At 45.9% G+C, this 27226-nt stretch overlaps 1 protein-coding gene across 9 annotated transcripts in view; it reads right to left on the reverse strand.

The window, feature by feature from the left end:
- The window catches only part of Zfh2 (Zn finger homeodomain 2), a 326804-nt gene that overhangs the window by 75114 nt on the left and 224464 nt on the right, over positions 1-27226 (reverse strand). For all 9 annotated transcript variants that reach the window (XM_070668235.1, XM_070668237.1, XM_070668236.1 and 6 more), the window contains 4 exons: positions 11635-14945; positions 6254-9114; positions 3132-5876; positions 2535-3000 (listed from right to left, as the gene is read on the reverse strand). In XM_070668235.1, the coding sequence (XP_070524336.1) occupies positions 2535-3000; positions 3132-5876; positions 6254-9114; positions 11635-14755 (9193 nt within the window). In that variant the 5' untranslated portion in view covers positions 14756-14945. The remainder of the gene's footprint in view (positions 1-2534; positions 3001-3131; positions 5877-6253; positions 9115-11634; positions 14946-27226) is intronic.

Genomic DNA, 27226 nt, shown 5'->3' on the forward strand with positions numbered 1-27226 from the left:
GATATGCATCAATTTTTTTCTTTCTTCTTTTTTTTTTTTTTTTCTTTATTTTTAATCGAGATGCTAATATGAAACTTATCTTTTTTTTTTGTGACTCCCATTATAAATAGTAAAAATTTCGCATAATCATTAATTTTGATTTATTAATTTTTATTTGCATACTAAATAAGATTCGCAACAATACGCGACTTACCGAAACGTATCTGATGCAACCGTCGTGATGGCTCCTTGTGATGGCGGGATAAGGAACATTCGGGATGGAACATAAAAATTGAAATAAGAAAGAAACAAAAAAAAGTAATGTCCAGTTTGTAATTTTTATTTTAGACTAGAACGGAAAAAAACGATATAATATTATTAACATAGTAATAATCAATACTAATAAAATGATGAATATGAAGTGTGTTAAATAATAATAATAATAATAAACTATATACATAAGAATGGTGACAAAATAATGTGATCGACATACATAACATTGTATGATGCATCTTATCAGTGGTACATAATACCGCATAAATGGGCGTAGGAAAGCGAGAAGCAAAGCCACACCCTCGTCAGCCATGGATACGAGTGTAAAATAAAATAAAATCAAAAAAAAAAAAAAAAATATATATATAAGAAATAAACGGACATTGTGTGTACTGCCAGCTGCTCAAACTCGAGACATCCGGTGCCAATCGGAGGAGAAAAAGAAAAAGAATAAAATAAAAAAAAAAAGAAACCGCGTGGGCAGACGAGAGCGTGACCATCACAAAGAAGATTCATAAATAACTAATATAAAAGAAAATAATAATTAATACTAATCCAAGTTGTATGTATAATAGTCTGCCGATGTTCTACCTATATTACGTTGTCGTTAATGGCAGATAAGGCATTACAGCGACGCGAGAACGCTGTCTTTGTGAGCTAAACACGTAGAATTAGTATCGTCACGTTTTACGTGTATTTGAATAGAGGCTAGTTGCGAGGAAGAACCCTATCCGGATTTCGGTTTCGATTTGCAGGCAGACTTGGCGACATATTTACAAATAAAAGCTAAAACGCGCGGCGAAATCCGTGACGGGCGTCAAAGATGTTGGAATGGCTTCGCAAATAATGACGATAACGAGGGCGATAGGAGAATTATCGATAACGAGGGCGATAGAGAATTATAATGTCAATTAGATACTTAGAAAAAATAATTAGTTAAACCGGATAAATATCACTAAAGCTTTAATATAAAATAGTAATAGAATTCTTATATTTCGGGGGTCTTTAATTGTACAGCGCGTTCAAATACAACTTATCTGTTACGTTATTTGCACCGCTATTTGCTTCGATCATTAAATGATTCATCGATACCGTTTTCAATAGCCTTATTAAACGCGTTTTATTATCACGTAGTTTGTCAAACGAAACTTTGTCAATTTATATACTGTAATATTTATACCGTTTTCTTGTGTTCTCCCATTCGTTCATTCGTTCTTTCACGCTCTTTTTCGTACCTTCAGTCACGCCGGTATCGAATATGATAGGAACTTTTAGAGAGTATTTCCTAGCTCTAGATATATTACTCGGCACATACATTCTAAATGTATAAATATATATACATATATATATATTTGCATATATATACATATATATATACATATACATATATGTATACACGTATACATACGTAAAGAAGTATATCTTTCGTAATTTTCTACGTTGCTATCGTATTAACACAGCTTCTAATATTCCTAATTAATTGGTCTAATTAAACCGCAATTATAATGTGTAATGCATCAATAGATATAATTCAAGTCATTGTATATATCACAAGTCTTATAATCCGTTCAACAGTTCCCCAAAAAAATTATTGAGTAAGTAAGACGAAAAATGCATTTCTTTATGTAAAAGATGCTTTCGTCAGCTACTTTTTTTTATCATTACTTTTTTAATTCATTGTGAATATATTTAATTGAATTTTGTTAAACTAAAATAATGTTATTTCGGTCAACACATTTCTTCGTGCATTATCGTAAGACGAAAAACGCGTTTATTTTATGCAAGATGCTTTTGGAAATTATCTCTCTTTTTGTTGCAAACTATAATTCACAACGAAAATTGTTTCAACGATATAAACTTAACGCCATGTACTGTATATTGAGAATCGATTTAACGCCGGTAAGTTAAAAATTCTTTACCATAACGTTCAATTTTATTGAACGCCAATATCGAAAAATTGATTCGCGACTAAAAATAAAAACATGGGAAACTAAAATATAATTCTTTTCAATGGCAATGCGTTAAGTAATCAAACAGATTGCCTTAAAAGTTTCACCATATAAATATACATATATATAGTTTTTATATATCAAATATAATAGTATACTGTATGCTATAATATTATTACATGTAATTACATGTAATATTTAATTTTACAAGTTTGTATGATTCATAATCTTAAATATATATTTACACTTATATGGCGTTCATAAAATCGAACGAATTTTGAATCAACGTTTACGATCGATTAGTTTAATCATTTAAGTCAGCCAGACACTCACCGGCCGTAGTACTAGCTGCGCTGGCCGTAGCTGCGGCGGGATGTTGTTGCTGCTGCTGTGACTGGAACATTGCCGTGGGGTGAAGAAACACGGATCCGTACATCATGTTTTCGTCCGACTGTTGCTGCTGCTGCTGTTGGTTGACTTGCTGACCAGCCGTGGTGATCACCGGCGAATTGCCGATACCGGGCACGCCGGCGGTATTGCTGCCAGTGGTTACGATTGGCGCCCCAGGAGTCGGGGGCACCAAACTGCCTTCCTCGACGGCGACGCGCACCGACTCGATGTGTCGCCGCGAGAAGACGTGCTCCTGCAGCGGTGTCTTGGCCGAGTAGCGTACAGAGCATAGTCTGCACTCGTCTGGTCCGGTCGGGCCGCGATGCGGTTGGACGGCCGAGCCTTCGGCCGGCAAACCAGCCGCTAGCCTGGCCTTCTTCTCCTTAGCACGGGCGTTCTGGAACCACACCTGCAACTCGTCTCCATTAGTCTCCGTAAGCTCGAATCGTAGGTACAAATTCACGCCAAAGAATCTTCTTGTGGATATTAATGGTTACTACGAGCTCGGGGTTGGCTCGCATGAGGATTATCGATGCTCACCTGGACCACCCGTTTTGGAAGGCCGATTTCACGGCCAAGCATCTCGCATTCGGCCATCGTCGGTGTTTTGTAGTCCGAGAAGAGCGACTTCATCACCTTCACCTGTGTAGCCGACATCTGCGTGCGATATCGCTTCCCGCCAGATTGGCCGGTATTGCTGCCGCCGGATTGTCCACCGGTTACCGGCGGTCCGGACGTATTCCCACCAGTATTTCCGCTGGCGGGTCCTTGTCTTGAACTCTGTGTGCTCGAAGCCGGACTTGCTGGCCCGCTTTCGTCATCCAGAAACTCTGTGGTTTCGCTCATGCTGTCGTCGTCGCAAACGCTGCGTTCGGATAAATCAGTCAGAGGTCCGCAGTCGCTGCCGCCACGGAAATGGGCGCTATGTTGTTCCTCGAGAAGGCTGCTGAAGTTGCTCAAACACAGTTTCATTGGCCGGCTGAGATCGACTGGTTTGCTTAGATCTAACGGTTTTGTCAGATCTAACAGCGACTCGCCGACTCCGCCGGCCTGATGATTTGCCGTTTCTTGTTTTCCGTTACTAGCATGCGCCTGTAACTCGCTGAAGTATCGCTTCATGTCCTCGTAATATTTCAAGGATTTCAAAGATGCTTCCATGTCGTTAGGCGGAATAATAGGCGGAAACAACGGTGGCATGTGGGAAGTGCTGGAATTGGAAGGAACGGATTCCATCGAGAGCTCTTCGTCCGGGATGTTGTCGATGTTCACTTCACCGCGAGCCACCTGGTCGGCGTGTTTGCTGCTGAGGTGAGATTCTAAAGCGGATTTAACTTTGAATAACGCCGGGCAGAATGGACAGCGCTTATTAATAACTTGGCTGTGGGCGCGGAATTGGCCCTTGCGCTCGCGGGCGCGCGTATTTTGAAACCACACTTGCACCACGCGTTTCTTTAAACCGACTTCACGCGCGATCGTTTCCAGCATCTTTCTCGACGGATTAGACTCGATCTGATATTTCTGGTAAAGATAATCTAATTGCTCCGGAAGTATTGTAGTTCGTAAACGTTTATCTTTAGGCTGCTCGTTATGTTCTGAATTCGAGCGATTGTCGCTGCCCGTTCCCTCCTCAGGATCCTCGAATTTTCTTTTCTGTATCATACTGATGAGCGTATGCTGACTATCCGACGCAACTGCAGAGCTTTGATTAGCGTTGAGTGCTTGCTGTTGTAAGATTCCGAAAGGCGAGTCTGGCGGATACGCGGAGGGGAATAGAGTCGGGTTCATGATATGTATTAGCTGATGCTCGCGCCAAAGTTCAAATCGGCTGAACATCAAGTTACATTTGTCGCATTGAAAGTTACCTTCCTTCGACTCGGTTTGCGACTGCGTCTGCTGTTGTTGTGACTGCTGCTGGGACTGTTGGTGCGTTTGAGATAAAGTTTGCTGTTGATGCTGATGAGGCGATGTAGCGCTGCTCAATGGCTGCTGCAATTGTTCGGTAAGCGCGGGCGCAGTTGACATATTGTTAGCTACCGTATTATTCGTCGTCGTCGTTGAGCTGCTATTGCTGTCTTCGGAGCTCAAAACCGCGGCGACTTGCGCTGCCGCAGCCTGTGCTTGCGCGCTTCTTTTAGCATCCTCTTCTTTGAAACAATGAGTTTTCTGATGGCGTATAAGTTCGTAATATCGTTGAAATACCAGCAGGCATTTTTTACATTGATAATTTAAGCCTGGTGTTCTTTGAAATCTACCGGATCCGTCGTCGTTTTCGCGTCCCCCTGTTGTCACGGGTTCGGCGGCGGGCTGATTCTCGTACACCTTACGTGCTTTTTGCCTAGCATTTTGAAACCATACTACGATTACACGCGGGCTCAAACCGAGAAGTTTGCTAAGATATTCTAAATCGTCGTCCTTCGGATATGCGTTGTTCTCGAAAAATTCCTGGAGGACTTTTATCTGGTAATCGGTGAATCTCGTACGATTGGCACGTTTGCCGGAACTACCGCCGGATGTGTTGCTGCCGTTACTATTACCACCAAAATAGTCGGCCGGTCCACGGCCCGGGCTTAAAGATCTCTGCGGTGTAAGCGCCATTGCGGCAATCGCGCTCGGCACGACGTTACCGGCTCCTGGAGTAGGATTGGCAAAGTTCTGAGAGGCCAATTTTGGCGGTAACATCGGAGTACTCGGGGCACTCGTAGTTGACGGAGGATGGGAAGAAATGTCGTGGTGAATAGCCGAGAATACGGAACTCATACTAAGCGCGGGCGAATGCGGTCGCGACTGCTGTCCGCCCGAGCTGCCAGGCGAATGATGCTGTTCATCTTGATGCTGTACAGTTTGTTGTTGCTGCTGACACTGCGACACTTGTTCTACTTCCTGTTTAATTTCAGTAGATTGAGATGTGCTGGTATTTTGCATAGACGGCGGGGGCGTAGCTTGCTTATTCGGACTTTTGTCGTCGGAGGAACTGCTACCGGATACGCTCGAATTCAATGGTGTTACTTTTGCCTCGCCAGTTTTTTCATATTCTTCAAGATTTAGAGTGGTACTTGGTGGATTATTGAAATTGTAAGGACTGTCTTTGTTACGCTGGCGTTCTTTGAATAACGTATTTCGGAACCAATGTTTTATAACTTTTGGTGGTAGACCACTCTGACCAGCCATATCTAAGATTTGCTCTTCACCAGGAGAATTATTAATATCAAAGTGTGCTCGTAGGATTTTCAGTTGTTCGTCGGTAATGCGCGTACGCGCTCGTTTCTGCGATGCAGCTGCATTTGCCTAAAAAATAAATATTAAAAATTGTTTTCTTTTTTCTCAATTCATTAATTCACTCATTAGTCAATGAAAAAAATAAAAAAAAAAATAGATATATAAGCATTAGTTAAAATAAATAAGTAAATAAAAAATAAGAAAAGGATAAAAGTAACTTTTTCGAAAAAAAGAAACAAGATTTGTTTCCATTATCGTGCATAAATTAATTTTCTTCTTTTTAATTTGTACGCTTGTAAATAATGGTGCACGTTGTAATTTTAATCTAACGTTTAATTAAACGTTTTAGTATCAAATAATTATCCATACCTAAAAGAAAATAGAGAAGTATAAGTATTAAATTATAAAAATTAATTTTGCAAAAATTATAAACGCATTTTATTTACCGCTGCTGCTGCCTGTTGTTGTTGAAGAGCAAGATGCTGCTTGGCGAGAAGATCTGCTTGATTAATCGGTGCATATGTGGTAGCCGCACCATCATACGGTGGCGGTGGCAACATCATTGGCACTAAAGGTGGCTGCAAGTTCATGGCAGCTAGAGCGGGTACGTTTAATCCCAAAGGTAATCCCATCATTCCCATCATCAGTCCTGGATATTGTTGTAATTGCTGCTGCAATTGAGACGCCGCCATCGCAGCGTTTAAAGCAGCTTGCATTTCAGTCATCTGTTGCGCGAACGAGAGCTGGGCATGCTGCTGCTGCTGTTGTTGTTGCTGCTGCTGCTGTTGGTGCTGCTGCTGCTGTAATTGTTGCTGCTGCTGCTGTGATTGTTGAGATATATGATGCTGCGAATTAGTAGGCAGCACAGTCGTCGTAGAATCCGTGCTCGAAACCGGCGTATTACTTAACGCCGGAGTGGTCGCTGGAGTGGTGGACGTAGCTTCCGGTGTCCGGCTAATACATTCTTTGTTGTCGGCGTTATCTTCCTTCTCTTTTTCACGAGATTCTTTATCAGAGCTGAGATCTTGAGGTTGCGCGGCGGCAGGCGTGGAACTTCTCGGCGCCGTAGTAGTTGACGAAGACGTCGCGACCGTCACTACGACACTTTTCTTTTCGTATTCGCACTTGAATTGCTGCGCGTACTTCTCAAGAAATTCGCGCGGTACGAGATCGCGATGAACCTCCTCGCAATGAGCCTTCAGAACCCAAACACTGCTGAATTCTTTGTTGCAATGCTGACAGGTGCTACGCGTAAGTTCTGGTATCACATCGTCGTCCATGTGAGCTTCTTCGGTTTCTTCTTCTTTCTCCTGCATGGCGGCGAGAGCTTGCTTCTGTTGTTCCTGCTTTTGCTGCTCTTGTTGAGCTTGAAGAGCGGCAGCCGCTTCTTCCTCTTTCCGTTGCCGTCTTTGGTGATTTTCGTTGAATTGCATGACGAGATCGAAGCCGAAACTCTCCAGCAAATGCTTGTACATTTGCGAGGTTTTATGCCGCGGCTGAGAAAGAATATCCTGCGTGGTTTGCGATGCATGCTGCGTGGTCGATTGCATGTGCTGCTGAGGTCCTGGCGTTGTAGATGTAGGCGGTGGTGTTTTAGCCGGCGCGGATGAAGCTAATTGTTGCGACGCGGCGAACTGTTGAAACAATGCCAATGCCGGATTATTTAAAATGTTACACAGCTGCTGATGCGCCGCGAGTTGGTCTTGATTTACGAATACGCTATTGCAGCGCGAGCAAGAAAGCATTCCACCTGTATTCCCCGCGTTCGCGTTGACAGGCGGACTGTTCGGACTTAGCGGCGGTTGTTCAATTAATGGTCGAGCGAGATCCAACTGGCCACTGGCCGCGAGATCCTGCAGCTTACTGGCACGCGTTTGATGAAGAACACTTCTCATATGAATATCTAAAGTGCTGCCCTGGCTGTAAGCGACCTTGCAGATATTACATTTGTACGGTTTCTTGTCTTGATCTTGCTGGGAGTCGGGCGATTCGGTCGGACTAGCGGGAGGCACCACCGAGATCAACGTGTTGTTATTACCTTGTTCCTGCATTGCCCGCTTCAATTTGTGCAAGTGACTCACACTGTTGTAATGCACCAGAAGAATATTTTTCTGCGTGAAGCTCTCTTTACAAACGTCGCATTTGTACGGTCGGTTAGGATCTAAATATTTCTCCATGGGATAAGACATCTTCTCACCCTTGCGATGCAACAGAGTTTTATTGTGGCCGGTCAAATAACTTTGACGCGTGAATGCCACCTTGCACCGGTGACACTTGAATTTTCGACTCGGATCTTGATACGAGTCCTCAGCGATCGTTTGGCTATTTAAATAATCTTCCAGTAGCCGCTGCTCCTTCTGCAACGGAGACGAATCGCTGGCGTCGCTTTCTTCCTCGTCGCCTCTACCAGCGTCGTCCTCCGCGTGAAGCTCGCCCGCCAGACCGGCCTGCCTCTTTAACGTTTCTTCCGTTATTGCTTGAAGAAGGGGGTGCGAATGGATTAAGCTCTGCTTGTACTGAGCCATCTCGTCCTCGTGGAGATCGTGGGCAGACTCCAAATGTCTCTGAAGCGCCTGCACCGAGCGAAAAGATCGCGCGCACAGGGCGCATTTCGTCGCGTCTCTGATGGCGTGATACTGCGAGTGCTGCTGAAGTTTCTCCAGAGTTTTGAACGCGAGGCTGCACTGCACGCATCGATACTTATAAACGTGCTTCTCGCTAACCGCCAAGGTAGGCGTGGTGGCCGGATGGGTTTCTCGACAGTGATGCTGCCGAAATTCCTCGACCGAACGCCAAACTCGGTCACACTTGTTACATCTGGGCAGCTCGATTTCGTCATTATCACCGCGCTCGCTCATCTCCTCCTCCTGATGAGTCTTCGTCGTCGTCGTGGGCGACGTCGGCGTTGTCGCGATCGTTACGGCCGGCGTTGAAGAATTCCGATTGTTGTTCAGCCAATGGCTCTGATCCACCAATAACAGTAGCCTCTGGAGACCGTCGGTATTAACGGAGTGAATTTGCATTACGTGTTTTTCCAGAGCGGGACGCTCCTTGAAACTATCTTGGCACAACGGGCATAACAATTCCGTCGTCGGCTCTTCTTTTACCGTTTCAGTTTTCTCCTCCGAATCTTGAACGTGAGCCACTTGCAAATGCTGTCGTAATTCTTCCCGCGACGTCGGTTGATACGTACAGTATAGGCACGTAATTTCTTCTTGGTCATTCTCAGGCTCGGCTTCCGGTTCTGGATCATTGTCCGGTTCTTGTTTCACTTCACTACCGCAATCACTACCTTCCTCTCGCCGTTCTAAAAGTGGGTAAAAGAAAAAAAGGGATGTTTTAAAATTTATATATGTCAACGGCATACTTACAAAACGCCGTCACATTAAGTAAGAATCAAAGAAACGGAAATTACTATCTAAGCAAAATTAATATATAACGGTAAGATATCATTGCGAAAAAAAAATCAATAAAGCAGTTATTAAAATCTATTTAATCATACGGGCTTTAAAATTTTAATTAGCGATACATGGCATTTCCTGAAAAAAAAATTAAAAAAAAAAAAAAAAGAAATTGATACATAAAATATTACTTAAAATAATTTTTACATAAATTAGTAAATTAAATTACAATTTGTCAGCCTTGTATGGTCATTGACATTTATTGAACGATATATTTAATTTTACGATCAAGACGTTTCGGTACGAAATTAAAGCAACACAGACAAAAAAAAAAAAAAAAAAAAAAAAAAGAGAAGTAAATTTATGATCCATTTATTAATAACGCTTGTGAACATCGACGGAGTTTTGATTTTGTAAAACCTGTTTCCCGCAAACCAATATCTCTCAATCGCGGCCTACGTTAAATCGCATAGCTCGATAAGCAATCAAATGACGATGAGCGACTAATTAAAGAACACAGTGCGAAATTAATGTACGATCGATAAGAACGCAGCGGCGAGTGGCGAGAAAAATCGTAGAACGTCTCCACGGCGTTTCCAGCTATCGCAGAGAATTTCGCGACTCCACCGGGGTAAACGATCTGCGAGAAAAATATTATTTACGTTCTGCCGATCGCCGGGACTTGTTCCTGCGAATCGACGATCTCCGCTGTCCGATCCGGGGCGTCGCTAAACTTGGGCGTTATGTATTCAGAGCCGGACGACCACGCGGGACAGCCGTCCACTTCGCAGCGATTCGTTCTCCGAGGCATTAAACTCGGAACGCCACACGGGAGAAAGTAAATTATAGATACTACCGGTAAACTACCGCGGTTGCCGCGCGACGAAAAAGTTTCGCGTTCGCCGTGCGAGCGGCCGGCTATCACATCGATCAGACTCGTTCGGGATCGCGTGCTTTTACCTCCCGCGCCCGCAGATCAATCCGCCGGAAGAGAGTCACCGCCGATCTGCGCGCCGGTTCTTCCCGACGAGTGAGAAACGGCAGGATTTTACGCAAGCGGGCCGCGCGCGTAACGCGGTAGCGTCACGAAGAGAGAAAGTTTTTTTTTTTCCGGGCGACGCGACGCGTCCGCGAGCGAGGAGGACACTGAATGCGGCTGCACGCGTCGCAGATGCTCTCGCGCGCCACCACCAGTCTTGCAACAATAACGCGCGAAATTACAGATTGGCGACATCGTACTATCGACGTGGCTTCCTACAAAGAAACAGAGAGAAGAAAAAAAAAAAGCAAAAAAAAAAAGAAAAAAAAATAGAAAAGAGGTAAATAGGGATAAGAAAAAAAAAAAAAAGAAGAAAAAAACGAAAGGAGGACAGCCACCATGCCATGTACGTATCGTGCGGTACGCATTGTCCGAAAGCACACTTGCAACGTGCGGCGTCAGTTGCGACGTCGCGGCGCGTACAGAGTAAAACGCGTGCTGCTGGTTTCACCTCGCGCGGCGCTCCTGCCTTCTTCTCCACTCGTATATTTATGTAAGTACAGCCCGTCGATATATAATAACATGCGGTATTGTGCGCGCCGCGCCGTGGTGGTGGCGGCGGCACACGCCACGGCCATATGCCACGCAAAATTACCGTCATCGCCGGCTAATTGTGAGTATAATAAAATAATGAGACCAGTGAATTCATTAAAGGCGCAGTCGTAAGCTTTCTTTGCTAATGCAGGGCGCAGGCGGGCATAAAAGAAAATTTTGCCGTAAAATGAAATTACGCTTATCGTCACGGAACCGAATTACTCTTTTCCGCGGTGTATCTCACGACGCTCTGACGCTTTGTTTTTTAAGGTTATCACTCCGGAGGCGGGATCGCGCGTAATAAATTCGTGAGTAATAATTTTGTTTTAGCTGTTATTCATGAAATGTATCGAATTGCGGGAAACAGAGAATAGTTCGCGAACGAATAACAAGCTCAAAGAAAAGATACCACAGTCGATTGATCGAGAAATACCACAATGTTCTCTTTCAGTACAGCGACAGCTGTCCCGCGCAGAAAAAAAAAAAAGAAAAAAAAATAAAGCGATTAAAGGAATTCACTTTTTGTGAATGACGAGGAAGTGAAAAACGCGACATATTCGTGATTACAGACCAAAGCCTTTTTCTTTTCTTTCTTTTTTTTTCAGAGAAACCGCGTTGTTCGAACGCTGACACACTTTGCACCGTTATGTAACTTTCTTAATATACGAGTCTCGGTTTCGTTACCGTTACTCATCGATTACTTTTTACGAATATTAATCGGCTTTTATAGTTTTAATATATCAATGTACGTCGCCGGTAATATTGAATGCATTGTAACAGGCGCTTTTCACGGGCAAAAACGATACGAAGTTTCTGTAACATGCAATGTAGAAATAATTTTCTTCATATTCACCATTGTTTGTACTCGTGGCGTTCGGCGTCGTCGGCGTGGTCGGGCTAGCTTGCTGCGTAGACGGCACGTCGGGATCGCTCGTCACTTGAAACATGACGCTGATATCCGCGTGCGGAGATTCGTTCCCCGAAAGACTGCTTCTCCTGTGAATGTGATGTATCTGTTCCATGTGGAGATGCCGCAATGATTTCACGTGCTGCAGAAGCGGCAGCCGGTGCCGGGCGCTGAATCCGCATATCACGCAGTGATACCATTTCCCGGGGGTTTGGATATTACTGCTCGCTTCAAGCAGATGACGTAGCAGAAGAGACGCGGCCTCGTGCCTCGGCAAAGCGGAGTGCAGGGCCAATTTGTGAGTACTATTGGTATAGTAATCGCACGCGTGGCAGCGCAATTGCGCGGCGCTCGTAGGTGACGCCAAGTACTTCAGCTTCCATTCGTTACGCGGGCCACCTTCCTTTACGTGGTTCATGTGCTGCAGCCGCTGCAAATGTTTGTCAGTCTTGCAATGTAACTGGAAATTTGCCTTCAGGTTGGTTTTGTAGGTACATAGTTTGCAGACGAAATGTGCGTTCGCTATTGTGAGTATGTCGCCCTCGCGGGTTCTCGTTCTGTCGACGGCTAAATGGTGATTCAGAGCTTCGAGCGAGTCGGTCGCGAAATTGTTGCAGATGCAACATTGATACAAGTGGCTGGGATCTTGATCCGCGGGTTCCGGCGGCGGCTCCATGCTGTCTGGCGAAAGTCCGACGTCACCGCCAAGATTGCTCATGGCAGCCGCGCTCGCTATGGAGCCTATGAGCTCTGGCGGAAACTGTGGCATTTGACCGCCGGTCATCATTGTCATCAAAACCGCTTGATTGTAAGCTAGGTCGGCTAACGCCGCTTCCGTGGGCTGCGGTTTATCCAAGCCGCCTAAATGGAGCAAATGCTCGAGCTGCTGCTGCTGCTGTTGTTGCTGATGGACATGCTGCTGCTGATGGTGAGACAACGCGGAAAGTGTTTGCATGTGTTTGATATTTTGATGCAATACCATCGAATTGTGCGTATGCTTTTCACTCGTCATATGTATCCTCAAATTGCGCGCGACGTTTGTCTCGTAGTTGCATATGTCACAGCGAAACGAAAGCTTCGGCTTGCTCTGATTACCTTGAACGGCGCGATGCGGGCTGTGATTCTGCTGGTGGTGAGGACTCCGCGTCGGCATCGGCGCGTCCTGAGACGACGACGGATTACTAGTACCGGAGCCGCCTCCGCCTCCCTGCTGCAGTTCCTGCATGTTGTTGAGATGCTTGTCGCTTTGCATGTGTATGCTGAGATTGCCTTTTGTCGTAGTAGAATAATTGCACACTTCGCACCTGTACGGTTTGTAGCCGCAGGTATACGTTTCACCGCGCGCTAACCTGGGATGAGGTTGACCTGCGTTACAATAGTAACACGACGTTTCACTTTCCGGATGTTTTTCTTTCATGTGTATCTCGAGAGTCTCTTGATATTTATAATGCCAATTGCATTTCGGACACTTGAGAGTTTTGCAAGAATTACGACTGTGTATGCCAGCGAGCGGGCCGCCAGGACCGGCGAGTCGACTAGTCGTCAATATCATCTCGCACTTTGGACATTCTACTCCGCTTGGTCTACCTTGCATGTGTTCCGGACAGACGCCTATCGTGGTGCCAGTAAGAAAATTCGGCGGAGCTTGAGTGAGGGCAGCGTACGAAGACGGAGATCCTTTGGTGGACGAGGTCGGTGGGGGCGGTGAGCTGTAATGCATAGCCTCGGGTGCCTTCGCCCAGGACGCGGCGCTCACCTGCGCGCCGGTCCACGGATGCTGCTGCTGCTGCTGATGATTGTACGTGAGAGGATGATTCGAATGTGACGTAGGCGTGGTAGGAGTATTTGGCGAGGGTCGCTGTTGTTGCGTCTGCTGCGATTGCTGCTGCGTCTGCTGTTGTTGAGGACTGCTGGGTACCCCAGGTGTGCTCGCCGGAGTGCTAGTTGTAGTTGGTGTCGTCTCGTGTTCGTTAGGTTCGCTGCGTTGCTGCTGCTGTTGTTGCTGAGTTTGTATCTGCGCGGGTGACGCTTGGGTGCAGGTCGAGCTCGTGACAGGTTCTAAGAAACTGACGAGCGGCTGCTTTCCTCTACCCACGGACTGTATAATGGCCGACGCCGTCGAGTGAGAGAGTATTTGTCGTTCGTCTTCCATGAGAGTAAGCTGGTGCTCGCCTTGGGCGTGCGCGACGAAACTTTTCGCGTACCCGAAACTGAGCTTGCATATGAAACACATTAGGATAGGTTTGACGGGTACTGACGCCGCAGGCGGTGGCGGTGCTGTGGGCGTCGGAGGAGGTTGTTTACTTCCTTCCGCGCTTCTATAACTTATCACCCGATAGCTGTGCATCACAGGAAGATCGGGATTATGCTGTTGGGTCGCCGAGCGTTGTTGCTGCTGCTGCTGCTGCTGCTGGTAGGCCTGATGCGCGTACAACCGCGATACATAATACGCACTCGCAATTTGTGGAAAAACTAAAGAGTGAGGAACCGATACACCGCGCCCATCTACGATACAACCGTCGGGCAAAGAGTCGTCCTCGCTGAGTTCGCTCTCGCCTTCGATGATATAGGCCGACCCGTCCGGATTATAGACGATTTTGCCGTCAAATTTCTCCACGTCGCCGCCCGTCGGGCTCGGGCTTGGGCTGGGACCCTGTTGTTGCTGCTGACTTTGCGACTGCATCGTCATAGTCGTGGTCGTGGTGGTGGTGTCAGCGATAGGTGTGGGTGTTGGTATCGCGTCGCGGGTGCAGGGTTCTGTGCCCGAAGGTGGACTAGCCGTGCGGGGATGATGGGGCTGATGAAGTGCAGCCCCAGCCGCAGGGGGGGACCCACCCACTCGGCCCCCCTCCTCCTCCGGGCTCATCTCCTGCTTCTGCTGCGTGTACGTGGAATTTTGGAAGGGTCCGCCGTGTTGCTGGTGTCGCTGTTGCTGTTGTTGATAATTCGCCGCCACCAGCTGCAAGAACTGATGCTCGATGGCGCTCGGCGTGTGCTGTTGTAGATGCGAGGGAGGAATGTTATGGTGCTGAAGGTGGTACGGGGGATGAGGCTCACTGGAGGGCATCACCCCAGACGTGAGGCGGGCGCCAGCCTCACATCACCTACGGCGTCTGCGCCTACGTTCTCCGGACTTCCTCCACGGACTCTTCTTCCGTGCGGATTCGCCCGCTTTCTCGCCGACTGCCTCCCCGTCTTATCCTTCTCGTCACGAAGAGACGGTTCACTAGCTACCCCGACGCAAGCCCAGGTCGTACCTACAAAAAATTAAAATCGATTACTTATACTGACATTTCGTATTAACAATTCGTATAAACGATTTACATAAAATAATTAATACAAATATTCGCATAAACGATTTAAATAAAATAATTAATACGAATATTCGCATAAACGATTTAAATAAAATAATGAATACGAATATTCGTATTAATTATTTTATGTAAATCGTTTATACGAATCGTTTACATAAAATAATTAATACGATTATTCGTATTAATCATTTTATGTAAAAATTCCCGTGCGTAAACGTAAGCTTCCGAGATAATTAAAAATTTCATATAATTTCAGTTTACAAAGTTCCTCCGCCGGACGAGACGAGCCGCCTCCGCTCGTCGGAGAATGAATTCGCAGACGGGAGATTTCGAAGCCGTTCGGTCGTCTAATTCGGTTAAGTAGAGTCAACATTTCCGAGGACGGTCGAAAGATAGCGAAATACGCAGAAGTGCAGCAAGCTGCGTGTGCAGAGGATCGCTCGGAAAGGACAGCGAGTTAGGTACACAAGCTACGGCGGAGAACCGACGCGGCAACACAACGGCTCGTTGTGTTCAGATTACCTGAGTGAACCCAGCTGTGTTTGCGATCGATCGGGTGAGCTTATCTATCGATGAAATATATCAATTCTTGTTCAAGCAATACGAAAAAGATGAAGAGCGCGGTGAGCTCAACGGCGAGTCGTTTTTATGAATGCTTATTTGTATGCCATTTCGTTTTTTTCCCTTTCTTTTTTTTTCTTTTTTTTTTTATCTCCCTATTTTATCAAAAGTAGACGTTTCATCGTACCGTACAAAGTGAAACTCTGTATACTTTAATCTGAAGAAATTTTATTGAATTATCTCTCTTTTACTCTTTTCTAACAAGAAATATTTTTAAAGTTGTGCCGCATTTTCGATTCAACATTTAGAACTGTAATAAAATTTTCGCGAATAAAAATATATTCGATGTAAGCGGTAACCGAGATTTCAAATCTCGTAAATCGGCGAGTTAACAATTGCGAAAGCAGGTAAAGAGCGTGCGCGCGCGTCGCAATTCCGCGAGAGTTAACGAGGGCTGTGTGAGAAAGATTAGACGCGTCGCCCAAAACGAGATACGTCGGTCGCTTTGATTACCGCGGAGGGGAATGGACACGCTCGTAACCCACGTTTCCAGCGAAACGTGCGCGATGATGCGAATTCCTCCCGCGGGCGGGAGGAGGGCGGGAGCGAGTGGAAGACTCTAATAATCTAATCCCAATTACGCGAAATCGCGGCCTCGAATCAGCGTCGTGAGGTGGAGGCCGGCCCGCAAGCATTCACGGAATCTAACGGATTAAAGATGAGCCGAGTGGGTGTAACGCGGGATTTATGCGCCGGCTCGCGTGCGTGTGCACGGGGGTGTGGAGCACCGTGACGATCCCGTCGACAGAGAACGAATAATCCCATCCCGCGGAAGAGGAGCCTGAAACCGACCCTCTTTTCCTCCTGGTTCTCTCTTTCTCTCTCTCCGTTTCTCTCGCGATCGTTCTCCTCACGCCCGCCGGCCGCGGGCGGTATCGTCGGACATTATGGTGCATAACGCTGCATGCACGGCTCCCTCCCGCCCTGACAATCTGCTCCTCTTTCTCTCTTTCTCTCCGAACCGCGCCATCGCCACAGTTATAATTCCGCGGTGCAAACGCCATAATCTAGTCACCGTATCCCCCGGCATCTCTTTCTCGAACGATACCGCTTTTATAATGCGTGAGGTACGCCAGCCGCGATCGTTCCCTCGGATTATCATCGATCGATACCGCCAATCCTAGGCGAATCCTCTTTTGCGCGGCGCCCAATCACGTGCACCGCGCGTTTCAAGAGACGTTCCGCGATCCGATAAAACGGGTGCCTCGTTCGACGGCGCTCATTAAGGCAAAATCGTACACGTCGAGGAATATAATTGCGTAGTCCGCTGGGATCGGTGCTAAACGAGGGAGAGCAAAATGCACCTTTACTGTATCCCGGTAAATATCTAGCGAAAACGCTTTGCTCGAAGATCACATAATTCATAGCATTAACGTCGATATATGATACCCTTTTGTGGCTAATAATTATAACTCGACGTCAGTTACAACGTGCCAATGATATCGAAATCTACAAATAACTATTTTAAATTTTATTCCCTTTATTAGATCCCGTTGAAACGCTCTCTGAACCCCCCGTTTCGAATTTTCTTAGAGTATCCGATCTATAAAAAAATTAATATTTAATATTTAATATTTAATTAGTATCCAGGGAAAAATGGTATTTCCAACAGGTCGTCTTTGATTTCAACACAAGAAAAAGAAGCTAGCTACGATTTAAAACGAGGTTCTTTTAATTCTTCGGTCGATCTGAAATATTAAAATTAAATCGAACGAGTAATAGATAGATAGATAGGCGTGGGAGGGGGAGGGGGACGGGGACGGGGACAGGGAGATAGGCGAACGCAAGCCTACGTGCCGCGCGCTAGGTATATTCCCCCACTACTCCCACTCTCGCTTTGTCCTTCTCCAGCGGTCGCGCTCTCACACACGTATTACACACTGCACAGCAAGCACGTTTCCGTGCCGAAATATACGTATTTGCGTTACATCGAAAACCTCCCGGCACGAAAATTATCTTCTCCTTCTTTTTTTACGTGCGAGGAGAGCACGTGTGATCACGTCTCCTTTCCTCAAAGTAAGTTATATCCTTACGCGTACATCTGCGAAATGATCTTTTAGTTTCAGAAGTGTTGCCGTGAACTCGCGCAGTTTTAATTAATTATCTGGGCTTTTTGTTTGCAGGTAACCAGCGCGAGGATCAAGTTTAAATGGACTGAGAGGAAGCTAGCCACACTCTGACGGGAGGTCCGATATTCTGAGAGGAGGAGGAGGCCTCGGAAAAGGCATCGTGCATCAACGGAGCAACTCCACGGGTAAGAATTACTCTTTCGAAACATAAAACTAGTAGCTTGTTGTAGTGGAAAGATTTATTTTTAATTATTTGTAGCATCTCTAAAATTAAATTATATATTTCTTTTTGTTACAGATCAACGCAGCTGCATTCACCGTCAATGAAAGTGTCGTTACCGCCGATATAACAATTATACGAACCGTAGCCGGTTCGTCGGTCGTTCCGGGAGTTTCGTATAGTATTCGGACGGATTTTTCTGAATTACGACTTTCTTTTAAACGCGAGTGCCGAACATGGAACGCGTACAAGTGATAAGAATTTTTCGCGATTGTAAAATCACGGTCGGGGTGTTCGCGAGTGACTTGTGCGCGGAAGGATGACTCGACACACAAACTGAGAGGAGGAGCAGGCCCGGGACGGGCATCCTGCATCGGCGGAGCAACTCTTAGGTGAGAAAAAATTTTTTTAATAAAATATTTATTAAATAAGAACTTTAACTTTTTTTTAATTAATTTTATGAACCAATTTACACGTCTACAATAATATATTTTATTTTATGTTACAGCCACCGGCAGAAATCTTCAACTCCGCTGAAGCTCATGCAGATTGGTGAGTCGCATGGTTTTTTTTTAATAATTTGGTGTTGGGTTTCTTGAACTGATAACATGTCGTCGACCATATTTTATTCAATTATTATAACGCGCACGAATCGGGACTGCGGGAATTGCGGTCTCTAAAAAAATAGCGCGCGCACGGTTTCTTCGAGTAAAAAAAAAAAAAAATGCTGGTATTTATTTAATGCGACAATCAGACGATTCAGTACGAAGTCATCTGTATAAACGGGACCGATACGTTATCGCATATTCGAAGTTGCGAGATACGGAGAAAAGAATAAGGGTAACAAAGGGCATTGGGACAAACGGGGAACATCTGCCAATCTGACATCACCTGCCTCGGACTCACCTATTTCTAGTCAATTTATCACGCATTTCGGTAACGCTAGGTAGAGCGGAAGGACGAATAGCGGCGTCGACGCGCCGACGTTAGAGGCGTATGGCGTCGAACGGCTTTGTTTTCGCAGGGTTCGGCCCTAATTAAACGATAGCATCTTAATTGTCTCCCGACCATTCTAACGCGGCGATTCATGGCCGCGATCGTTTCGAGGGTAGAGCGCCAAGTTTCGACCGCTTTCTTATATCGCAGCGTCACGATTTCTATTTGTACGTAAGCCAGAAATCTGCATGGCTGCTAAAGAAATTATTCACGTTTCCCTTCCGAGAGTTAACTGCATTAAATATGCGCTGGGTCCTTGCATCGTTTGAGATTATTTTTCTAAAATTATTTTCTGCATTTCATCAATATGCATTGAAAGTAACGTAACAATTTTATTCCGCTTAACGCGTTTATTTCGATAATTTATAAAATTGCAATAAAAGAAGTAGCGACATTTCGAAGTTCGGCAAATTTCTCGAGACGTAGGAACGGCGTAAAATTAATAAATATTTCACGAAGCAAAAGCGGGACGAACTAAAAGCGAACACCGACGGATCTACGAGCGTAACAGCGAAACGATACACCATGAAGCCCGACGTAATTATAACTTTGGAGAAAGTCGAGGACGATCACAGGTGGCTGATGAGTGTTCAATAGTGGAAAAGGGAAGCGCATGACATAACACAGCGGGAAGAAAGACGGTGGAGGGCACGCGGTGAGGTCGGGGGGGGGGAGACGCGAGGGAGGGAAGGGAGAGGGCAAGGAGACGATTCGGCAGAGGGAAGAAGTCTTCCGATGATGGGAGTTAAATGTTCGGCGAAGGAGCGACCGCGGAGTCGACGCACCGTGCCCTTTTGTTTGTCGCGGTTTTTCGCTCGAAGGTCCCTTTGTATCTCTCGAACGGAGGTAGGAGGCATCAGTGGTCCCTGCGGAACCCACATGGCGAGACCACGGACTCGCGTTTATTCGATACGAAATACGCAAGATGCGCGCAATTATGGCCTCTCAATTATCTCGTACGCGTCTCGTTATTTATTGAATACCGTGCCTGCTTATTTCTCAAGCGAGTTTGCGTGCGGCGGTAAAAGGGTGTCCTCCGAAGGGGCGGCCACGGGGGCAAGACGGCGGGAGCGGTTCCTTTTTTTATTTTATTTTATTTTATTTTTTCCTTTCCTCACGGGATTTCGACACGGCCCGACGTGCGGAGGCCGCATTGTTCCGTAGCTCTCCGATACCGAAAACCGGAAGTTGTCGAAATTCCGCGTCGCGCAAATCGAGACCGCAGACTTTCGCGTGCTCCAAAAACAACTGCGCGCTGAATAAACAGACGCATTACTAGAGCACATTACACGCCTCAACGCAACGCCCTTTCGGACCATTAATTCATGAGACGAATCCACGATCGGTCGATCGAAACGTAATATATATGTTACGTAATACGTAATATCGTACAGTGATTTATAGTAATTTTTTAAAAGTGTAGCTATCTCGTTAAAAAGAAAGGAAAAAAAAAAAAAGTTTATCGAGACACCACTATATATATGCCGCACGGTGCATTAGATTGCATCAATTGCCAAGTACAACGCACTGCGGCTTCGCAGTACAATTAACTGGGGCCGTATTTCTCTTATTATTGTTATTACGTGGCCGGACGGCTTTCTACTTAATATACGCGAACCGCGAGCCTGATAAGAACTATCCACGGACAACGACCATGTTCGGCTGACGCATACGAAGCCACGCGGAAACACATGCCGCGCCGAGAGTCGTACGCGCTCCGTGGCTTGTATGCAAATGCGAAATAATTACGGTTGCGGCGGTGTCTTCGATCGCGCCGCCAATCAAACCTAATCGTCGCGGGCAGGAAGGAGAAAAGAGACGCGTCGATTTACGATCGGAAATCCTGAAAAGCGATTCGATACGTTGCATCGCGGGGTTCAACAATTTATGTAAACCGCCCGGCGTATCTTGTCGCGATAGCGCGAATAGGTAGAAATGCGAATAACGGTTCTACTTTGCCAATCGCTCCTCCCGCGTTTTGTAATCGAGGTATCGATCGTTGTCTATAACGCGCAATCCTGTGGTCCGTAATGCCGATTGCACCGCTCGTCACGATGCAAAACGCACGTTTCCCTGTAAGCTCGCTCCGGCAACACGCGATCGATAATTATCTACGTTTTTAACGGCGATACGAACTAATACATTATGGAATTATAGAAATAACCACGGCGGCTGGATGACGTTAATGTCGAGAACTCGCGGGCTCTCCGTAACGCTCGGCGATGCATTTCCTCACATCGCTCGGAGGAGCAAATTTTCTCAATTAGGAATTCGCTGGAGAGCGATAATCACGTCGTCGGGTACCGGGGAAATTTGAAACGACTCGCATAACCGAATGACTCGCAATCCCGCGCGGTACAAGAGCCTCTCCTCTTCTCTTATCGACGTTCCGTGCCTCGTGTACGGTACACCCTACCCTGCCGGGGACCAAACACGTCTTCGCGGTATCTGATAAGCGCCGATTAATCGATATTATTTTGATTGCCCGGAGGAATCCGCTACGCCATACAATATTCGTTCGCGGATAGAATAGGGAGAGAGGATGGGAGGATGAGTTAAGGAAAAGGTAAGGAAGAATGTTGCGGAGGAGGCCGAGGGGCAACAGACGATCCGATGGATGGAAGAGAGCGGTGCGGGCCGACGTCTCTCGCTCGAAGACAACGGCAATAAGTGAAGGGCAGAGCGCACGAAGGCGAGCGAGCGAGCCGCGCGCGTAATTTACGTGCAACATGGATCCGAGCGGCGTTTAATCCGACGTTGGAGCTGGCGATTATGAAGTTAGGGTTGGGTTAGGTGCTGAACGCGATGAGGGCCCCTTTGTGATATCAATTAAGTATGATTTTCCTCCCTCCACTAGGGGCGAGAGCGCGCAGCCTCGTCTTCCTCGCGGCGTCCGCTTCGTCTCGGTCGCCCTTTTTCGCGCCGGGCTTCTTCTTCTTCTCTCGCTCCTCTCTCCTCACCCTCCACCTCGCCTCTCTCCCTCGCCCTCCCACCTGTTCCGACTCCCCTTCTCTCCGCGGGGGTAACCCAGGGCTTAACCCATTCCCTTATAATTTCCTCCCAATGCACCGTGAGAAACTCGCTCGTAACACGCACGCGCACGCACGTACACCCGAAGGATCCCCGCTTCCCCAGCCCGCCCTCTCGCCCTTTTCCATGCTCTCGCTCGCTTGCCCGCTCTCGTTGGCGGTCACCGATTATTAGATTTCATCGAATTTTCGTCGTCCGCGCGCAGGCATCCGGTCCAGACACGAATCCGCCAATTAACCCCGTTGGCGTGTAGAGGATCCGCAATTAAGCCAACCGTGAGAGAAGTCAGATTCACCGCGTGGCTGCTCACTTTTTTTCGGCGCAACGAGAGAATCCGGGATGCCGCATCGTCAAAATTTCGCTCGATAATCTCTCTCCCGATCGATCCAGGCCGCGTATCGCTATATCACGTTTTGTTTGTCGTACATTTTCCTTCGCATTTTACCGACGCGACAACAAGCATTGATTACTCTAACGAAAGTAACGTAGATATGGTCACTCCGCCGAGTCGTGCGTCACTCGTTTCATATTAATTCATATTAATCCTCTCTTATCCTTGAAGCATTGGTTGTTATAAATACGCGATTCAGTAATATACAATTAAAATGACTAATATAATTCTACTGATCGCAATCTTATTAAATCAGTTTTTTTTATAGAAATCGTGTTTGCACAATGCATTTAAGTCTCTTTTACGTAATCGATATCTTTAATTGTGTCAAGTTTTTTTTTTCCTTGTTGTGTATTTTATACCTTTATTTAATTGCAAATATTACTACTATTAGTAATACAAAAATAATTGTAATTCGTTAAATTACGTTTTTCCTTTTTTTTTCTTGAAACAATTTCTCGAAGACGAAGTAAAGAAGCGAGATACTCATTTCGTATGTAGGAAGTGAAATTGCAGGGATACGGCGCGAGACGACGCGAAATCTGCAACCGACTCGTTTGTTAACGTCGAGACAAGTTCCATAACGATCTCATTTAACTTCTCGGCGACATTTGACCCGTGTACGTCAGAGAGACGTCCACGCAGTGTTGTTGCGTGCTCTTCGGTAGCTTAAATAAGAGAATCGCGGATAGACCATCAAGGGAGATCCCCTTTCAGCGTTAAACGGAGACGCGAAACGTAACATAACATAACGCTAAGTGTGGCGAGTAATAATTTATCCGAAGAACGCGACATTCTACGCGAAAAAGACTTGACGCGATCGGCTCTCTGCCTTCAAATTGATACAATTGTGCCTTTTAAACACCAGATCTAACGTTATCGCGGCACGGAAATGTTTACCGTAATTCCTCGCGAGTGTCGGCGCGCAATTTTTTTTTTTTTTAATTTCGATTATTTTTGCGGATCTGAGATTTCGATTTTGCGACAGGATACCTCGTTCGTACGGGCGCCCGCGTTTCGAGATCGAAAAGAAGAACGCGACCTCGAAGCTCCGCTCGGGTATTGTAGGAAGTGCTTTTTGTTCCGACGTCGTGCTCGAGCAGTCGACGGTCGACGTGGGGTGGCTAATGACAAAATCAATGCGACATAATTAGACATGGCGGCTACCTACCTAGCGATCTATTGCGAACGCGTCCGTGTGTACCTACACTGATACGAGCCGTCGTTGCGCTGGGGAGGAATTATTGTAAAAACATCCCTTAATATGATCGATATGGCTTCGTCGTTAGTCCCGGAGTAGTGGTAGTAACGGTAGCAATAGTGATGAGGGTAAGAATCGTATTAGAAAATGCCTCGATTGTCTTAGACCACGAATTTCGTGGAGTTGAATAAAATTATTGAGCAACTCTATTTTTTTTTTTTTTTAAGTCAAGTGAACATTTAATTGCTGCTATTTTCCCGTAATGCCGCATAGGTTTTCATGCTTTAATCACTTTGTATCGTAAATGTAAATGTCATACATCATTATTTATAATCCAAAATATTAAATTTAAAATATACAAAGATTTTTTTAATTAATTAAAAAATATTTTAAATATGTTTAACGAAAAAAATTAAAATTGCCGTCGATAGGATTTTTTTTATTAGCTATCTTCCTCCCCCTCGCATGGCGCAACACCTAAAGCGAACGGGTGGCCCTCTGATTGGGTTTCGGGGCCGGTTCTAGGCGCGGTGCTAATGATCTCCGTAGCAGATGCCTCGCACGAAGAAAAGCGAGAGCTCCGCGTTGATTTATGGGTCGCTTAAGATTCCAACGAATTCGCGGCGCATACCGTTGCAGTACGAAATCATATAGGAAGTCCATCTAATGAAGCGCTCACGTCACAAATTTGATTGTCATTCAAGTGAAAACAGATCTCGTTCTCAAGTCTTCGATATGTTTTAATTAAAAAAAAAAAAAAAATCTAAGTAATAACTGGCGTGCTTTTGCAAGGAATTAAAAAACCGATGTTTAACATCCTTTTCCAGCTTTTATATAACGAAAGTAAATTAAACTACACGTTTAAAACTTGAAAAAAAAAAAAAAAAAAAAATTAAATTTCCAACCTAAAGACCGCCAGTTTCAGTACTACCATGTGCCAGAGTTAACATTATCGCGCGTTATGACGCAGCGAAATTACTTGGAGCTCCCATTTGACGCGAACAAAGCCACAACGAAGTCCGCCGGTTGCACAATGCGACTTCTTGCCTGGTGTAAAACTTTGTATAAAACCGAGCCGACACGGCGCGACACGATGCGACGCGGCGATGGCATGGCATGGCATGGCATGGCGTGACACGTGGCGTCGTGCGCGTTTCGATTCGAAGGAGATAGATGGAGAAAACCGCTTTTATGCACATAAGCTCGAGTGTAGCGTACGCCGGGCTAATTATACCCTGGACAAAGGGTTCACCCGCCGATGACGCACAAGTAAGCTCGGAAACATTGATGAGAGAGAAAGGGAACTGTCTATACAGCCGGCGACGCGTCGCGCAAGCCGGAACCGCACAGGTAACACCTCGTGCCGCGAGGTGTTTACAATTTATTGTCGTTGCACCGTCGGCGCGTGAGGTGAACGAGCGTCGATAAACGTTCGACAGGGGAACGGAGGAAGAGAGATATGACGTGTAGCGTAATGTGCGATGACGGCGACGTGATCGTTGTGCAGTATTATCTCGGCTAATTCTATCCTTCGTGCCGATTCGCGCGCCCCGCGTGACGACGTTTCTCACCGAGTCTCCGGCGTCCAGCGGAAGGCTGGAAACGCGGCTCGTCGTGGCGTTACTCGTGCATGTCGACAAATTGATTTAAACGGTCCGCACACCCACCTAACCCAAGAGAGCCCCGGCTCGACAGCATGGCACCGCGTTCCGACGCATTACGCGGCCAGACCGACCCACCTATCGCGAGCATGGCCGCGGATCGGATCGGGTCGGGGAACTATCCACGTCGCTTTCACGCCGGCTGCGAGAGCCGTAGATCAAAATCGCACAATAGCCGGGATTATCCGCCGCGCGATGAATCTTCCTTTTTCCTCGCCCGCGCGAGGCGGGAGAAACAAATGCATTTTTATATATCGGCGCTCTACAGTTATGCAAATGAGATTAATACGAGCCGCGTACGCGTTTAAAAAAAAAAAAAAAAAAAGAGAAAAAAATAGATAATTCATGTAAATCCGTATTAGTTTCATTGTACAGTTTCGTTTGGTAGATCCGCGCGGGCTGTATCAGCTGGTACCCAGCATCGAGTCGTTAAATCCTTAGCGCCGATCTTATTAGTACACCGGCGCGGGCAAACAATCGCTGGCATAATAGCGACTCGCGCGTTCTCGCGTTTAGTGCTTTTTCCCTCCTTCCCTCCCCCGGTTGCCGTTGTCACCACGCCCGATATACATCTCACCCTCTCGATCGTGCGTAACCCTTTATAGCGAACGCACGCGCACGGCGGAGGTAATCCCGGGTCCCCGTGCGATTATTTTATGGATACCGGTCCCCGCTTTCGTTCAGCGGCGACTCGTAAAAGGGAAGGAGTGAGGCTCGCGCCCGAAGATGGATAAAAGGTATCGCGCGAACGAGAACAAACGGTGCCTCGTTACCGTTGCAAACGCCCCGCATTTGGCTGATACATCGTCAGCGTGACGTCGGGACGAATAAAAAAAAAAATAAATAAGTATTTGATCGCTGCGAATGATAGAAAAGAACGTGCCGAGCTTGGTGTCCGCGACACTCGTTATTGCATCCTGTTTTTTCAAGACATATAGGAAGGTCACTTATGAAATTAATCCTTCCCCGGCCAGAGAGTACTTCGCGGGAAAGAAATTGCTTTGCATGTCACAAACGACATGTTCTGCAAATCCATTTAATAGGTCGCAAGCATTATATCCGAACGAATAAGTATATCTTATATAATTCGCGACGACTCGCGCATGAATAAAATTTCTTTAATTTTTTTCTTAATGACGAGCGCTAAGACTTTGATTAAAAGTTTGAGAGGAGAAAAAGAAAGGTCATGTCTTTTGTATCTAAAAACATCTTGCACAAGATTCTTCTGCGGTAATTATAACAGAGAAAGGGCAAACGTTAAGGCGATGCTCGTGCGACTTTGTTTTCTGGGCTTAATCGTCGTACTTAATCGCAGTTAATCAAGCGGCCATATGTCAGGGTTAATCGACCTCCGTTGCACGTCGAGCTAAGCGATCGGCTAGATTTCACCTTTCGATGATTACGTCCCCAATTACGACCGTCGTCCATATACATTACAAGCCACAAAATTTTTATTATTCCCGGTAACTTGTACACATTGTATCATTAATCCCGCTGGCGCTCGGCCAGCTAAAAATTCACGACAAAATCCAAAAGTAAACAAGCCGCAGAAATATTTTAAAGCAAAAGTTTAATCGCATTTCGCGGAAGAGATTTGCGACTAACAGCGCTTCAATTTTGATTTTATTACCTTCGCAGAATTGCGGACGGAATTTCACTGGTCTTTTATACGGTAATAGCTAATAAGAATATTTCCCTGAAATATCCGAGCACAAGTTACTTTCAAGAATGCGGTCTTTTACGTAAATCGATCAACGGAAAAAAAAAAAAGAAAAAAAAATCCGCGTTTATTTTTAATCGCAACGGAGATAATAGCAGTAAACATGTACGAAAATAATTTATTTTTAATCTACACTTTCTCTGAATTAATACCATTAACATATACTGACAATAACTTTAATATTTTAACAAATCTTACTTCGAAATATTGCTCAATGTGCTGGATTTTTTCTTTTTTTTTATTAGTACACTTGAAATCGATATGGTAAACACCGCGCGAGAAAGCTGTCTTTCCATAATATCGTTAAAATGTGCG

This window comes from Cardiocondyla obscurior, linkage group LG17, assembly GCF_019399895.1.
Source record: "Cardiocondyla obscurior isolate alpha-2009 linkage group LG17, Cobs3.1, whole genome shotgun sequence".
Taxonomy (NCBI): domain Eukaryota; kingdom Metazoa; phylum Arthropoda; class Insecta; order Hymenoptera; family Formicidae; genus Cardiocondyla; species Cardiocondyla obscurior.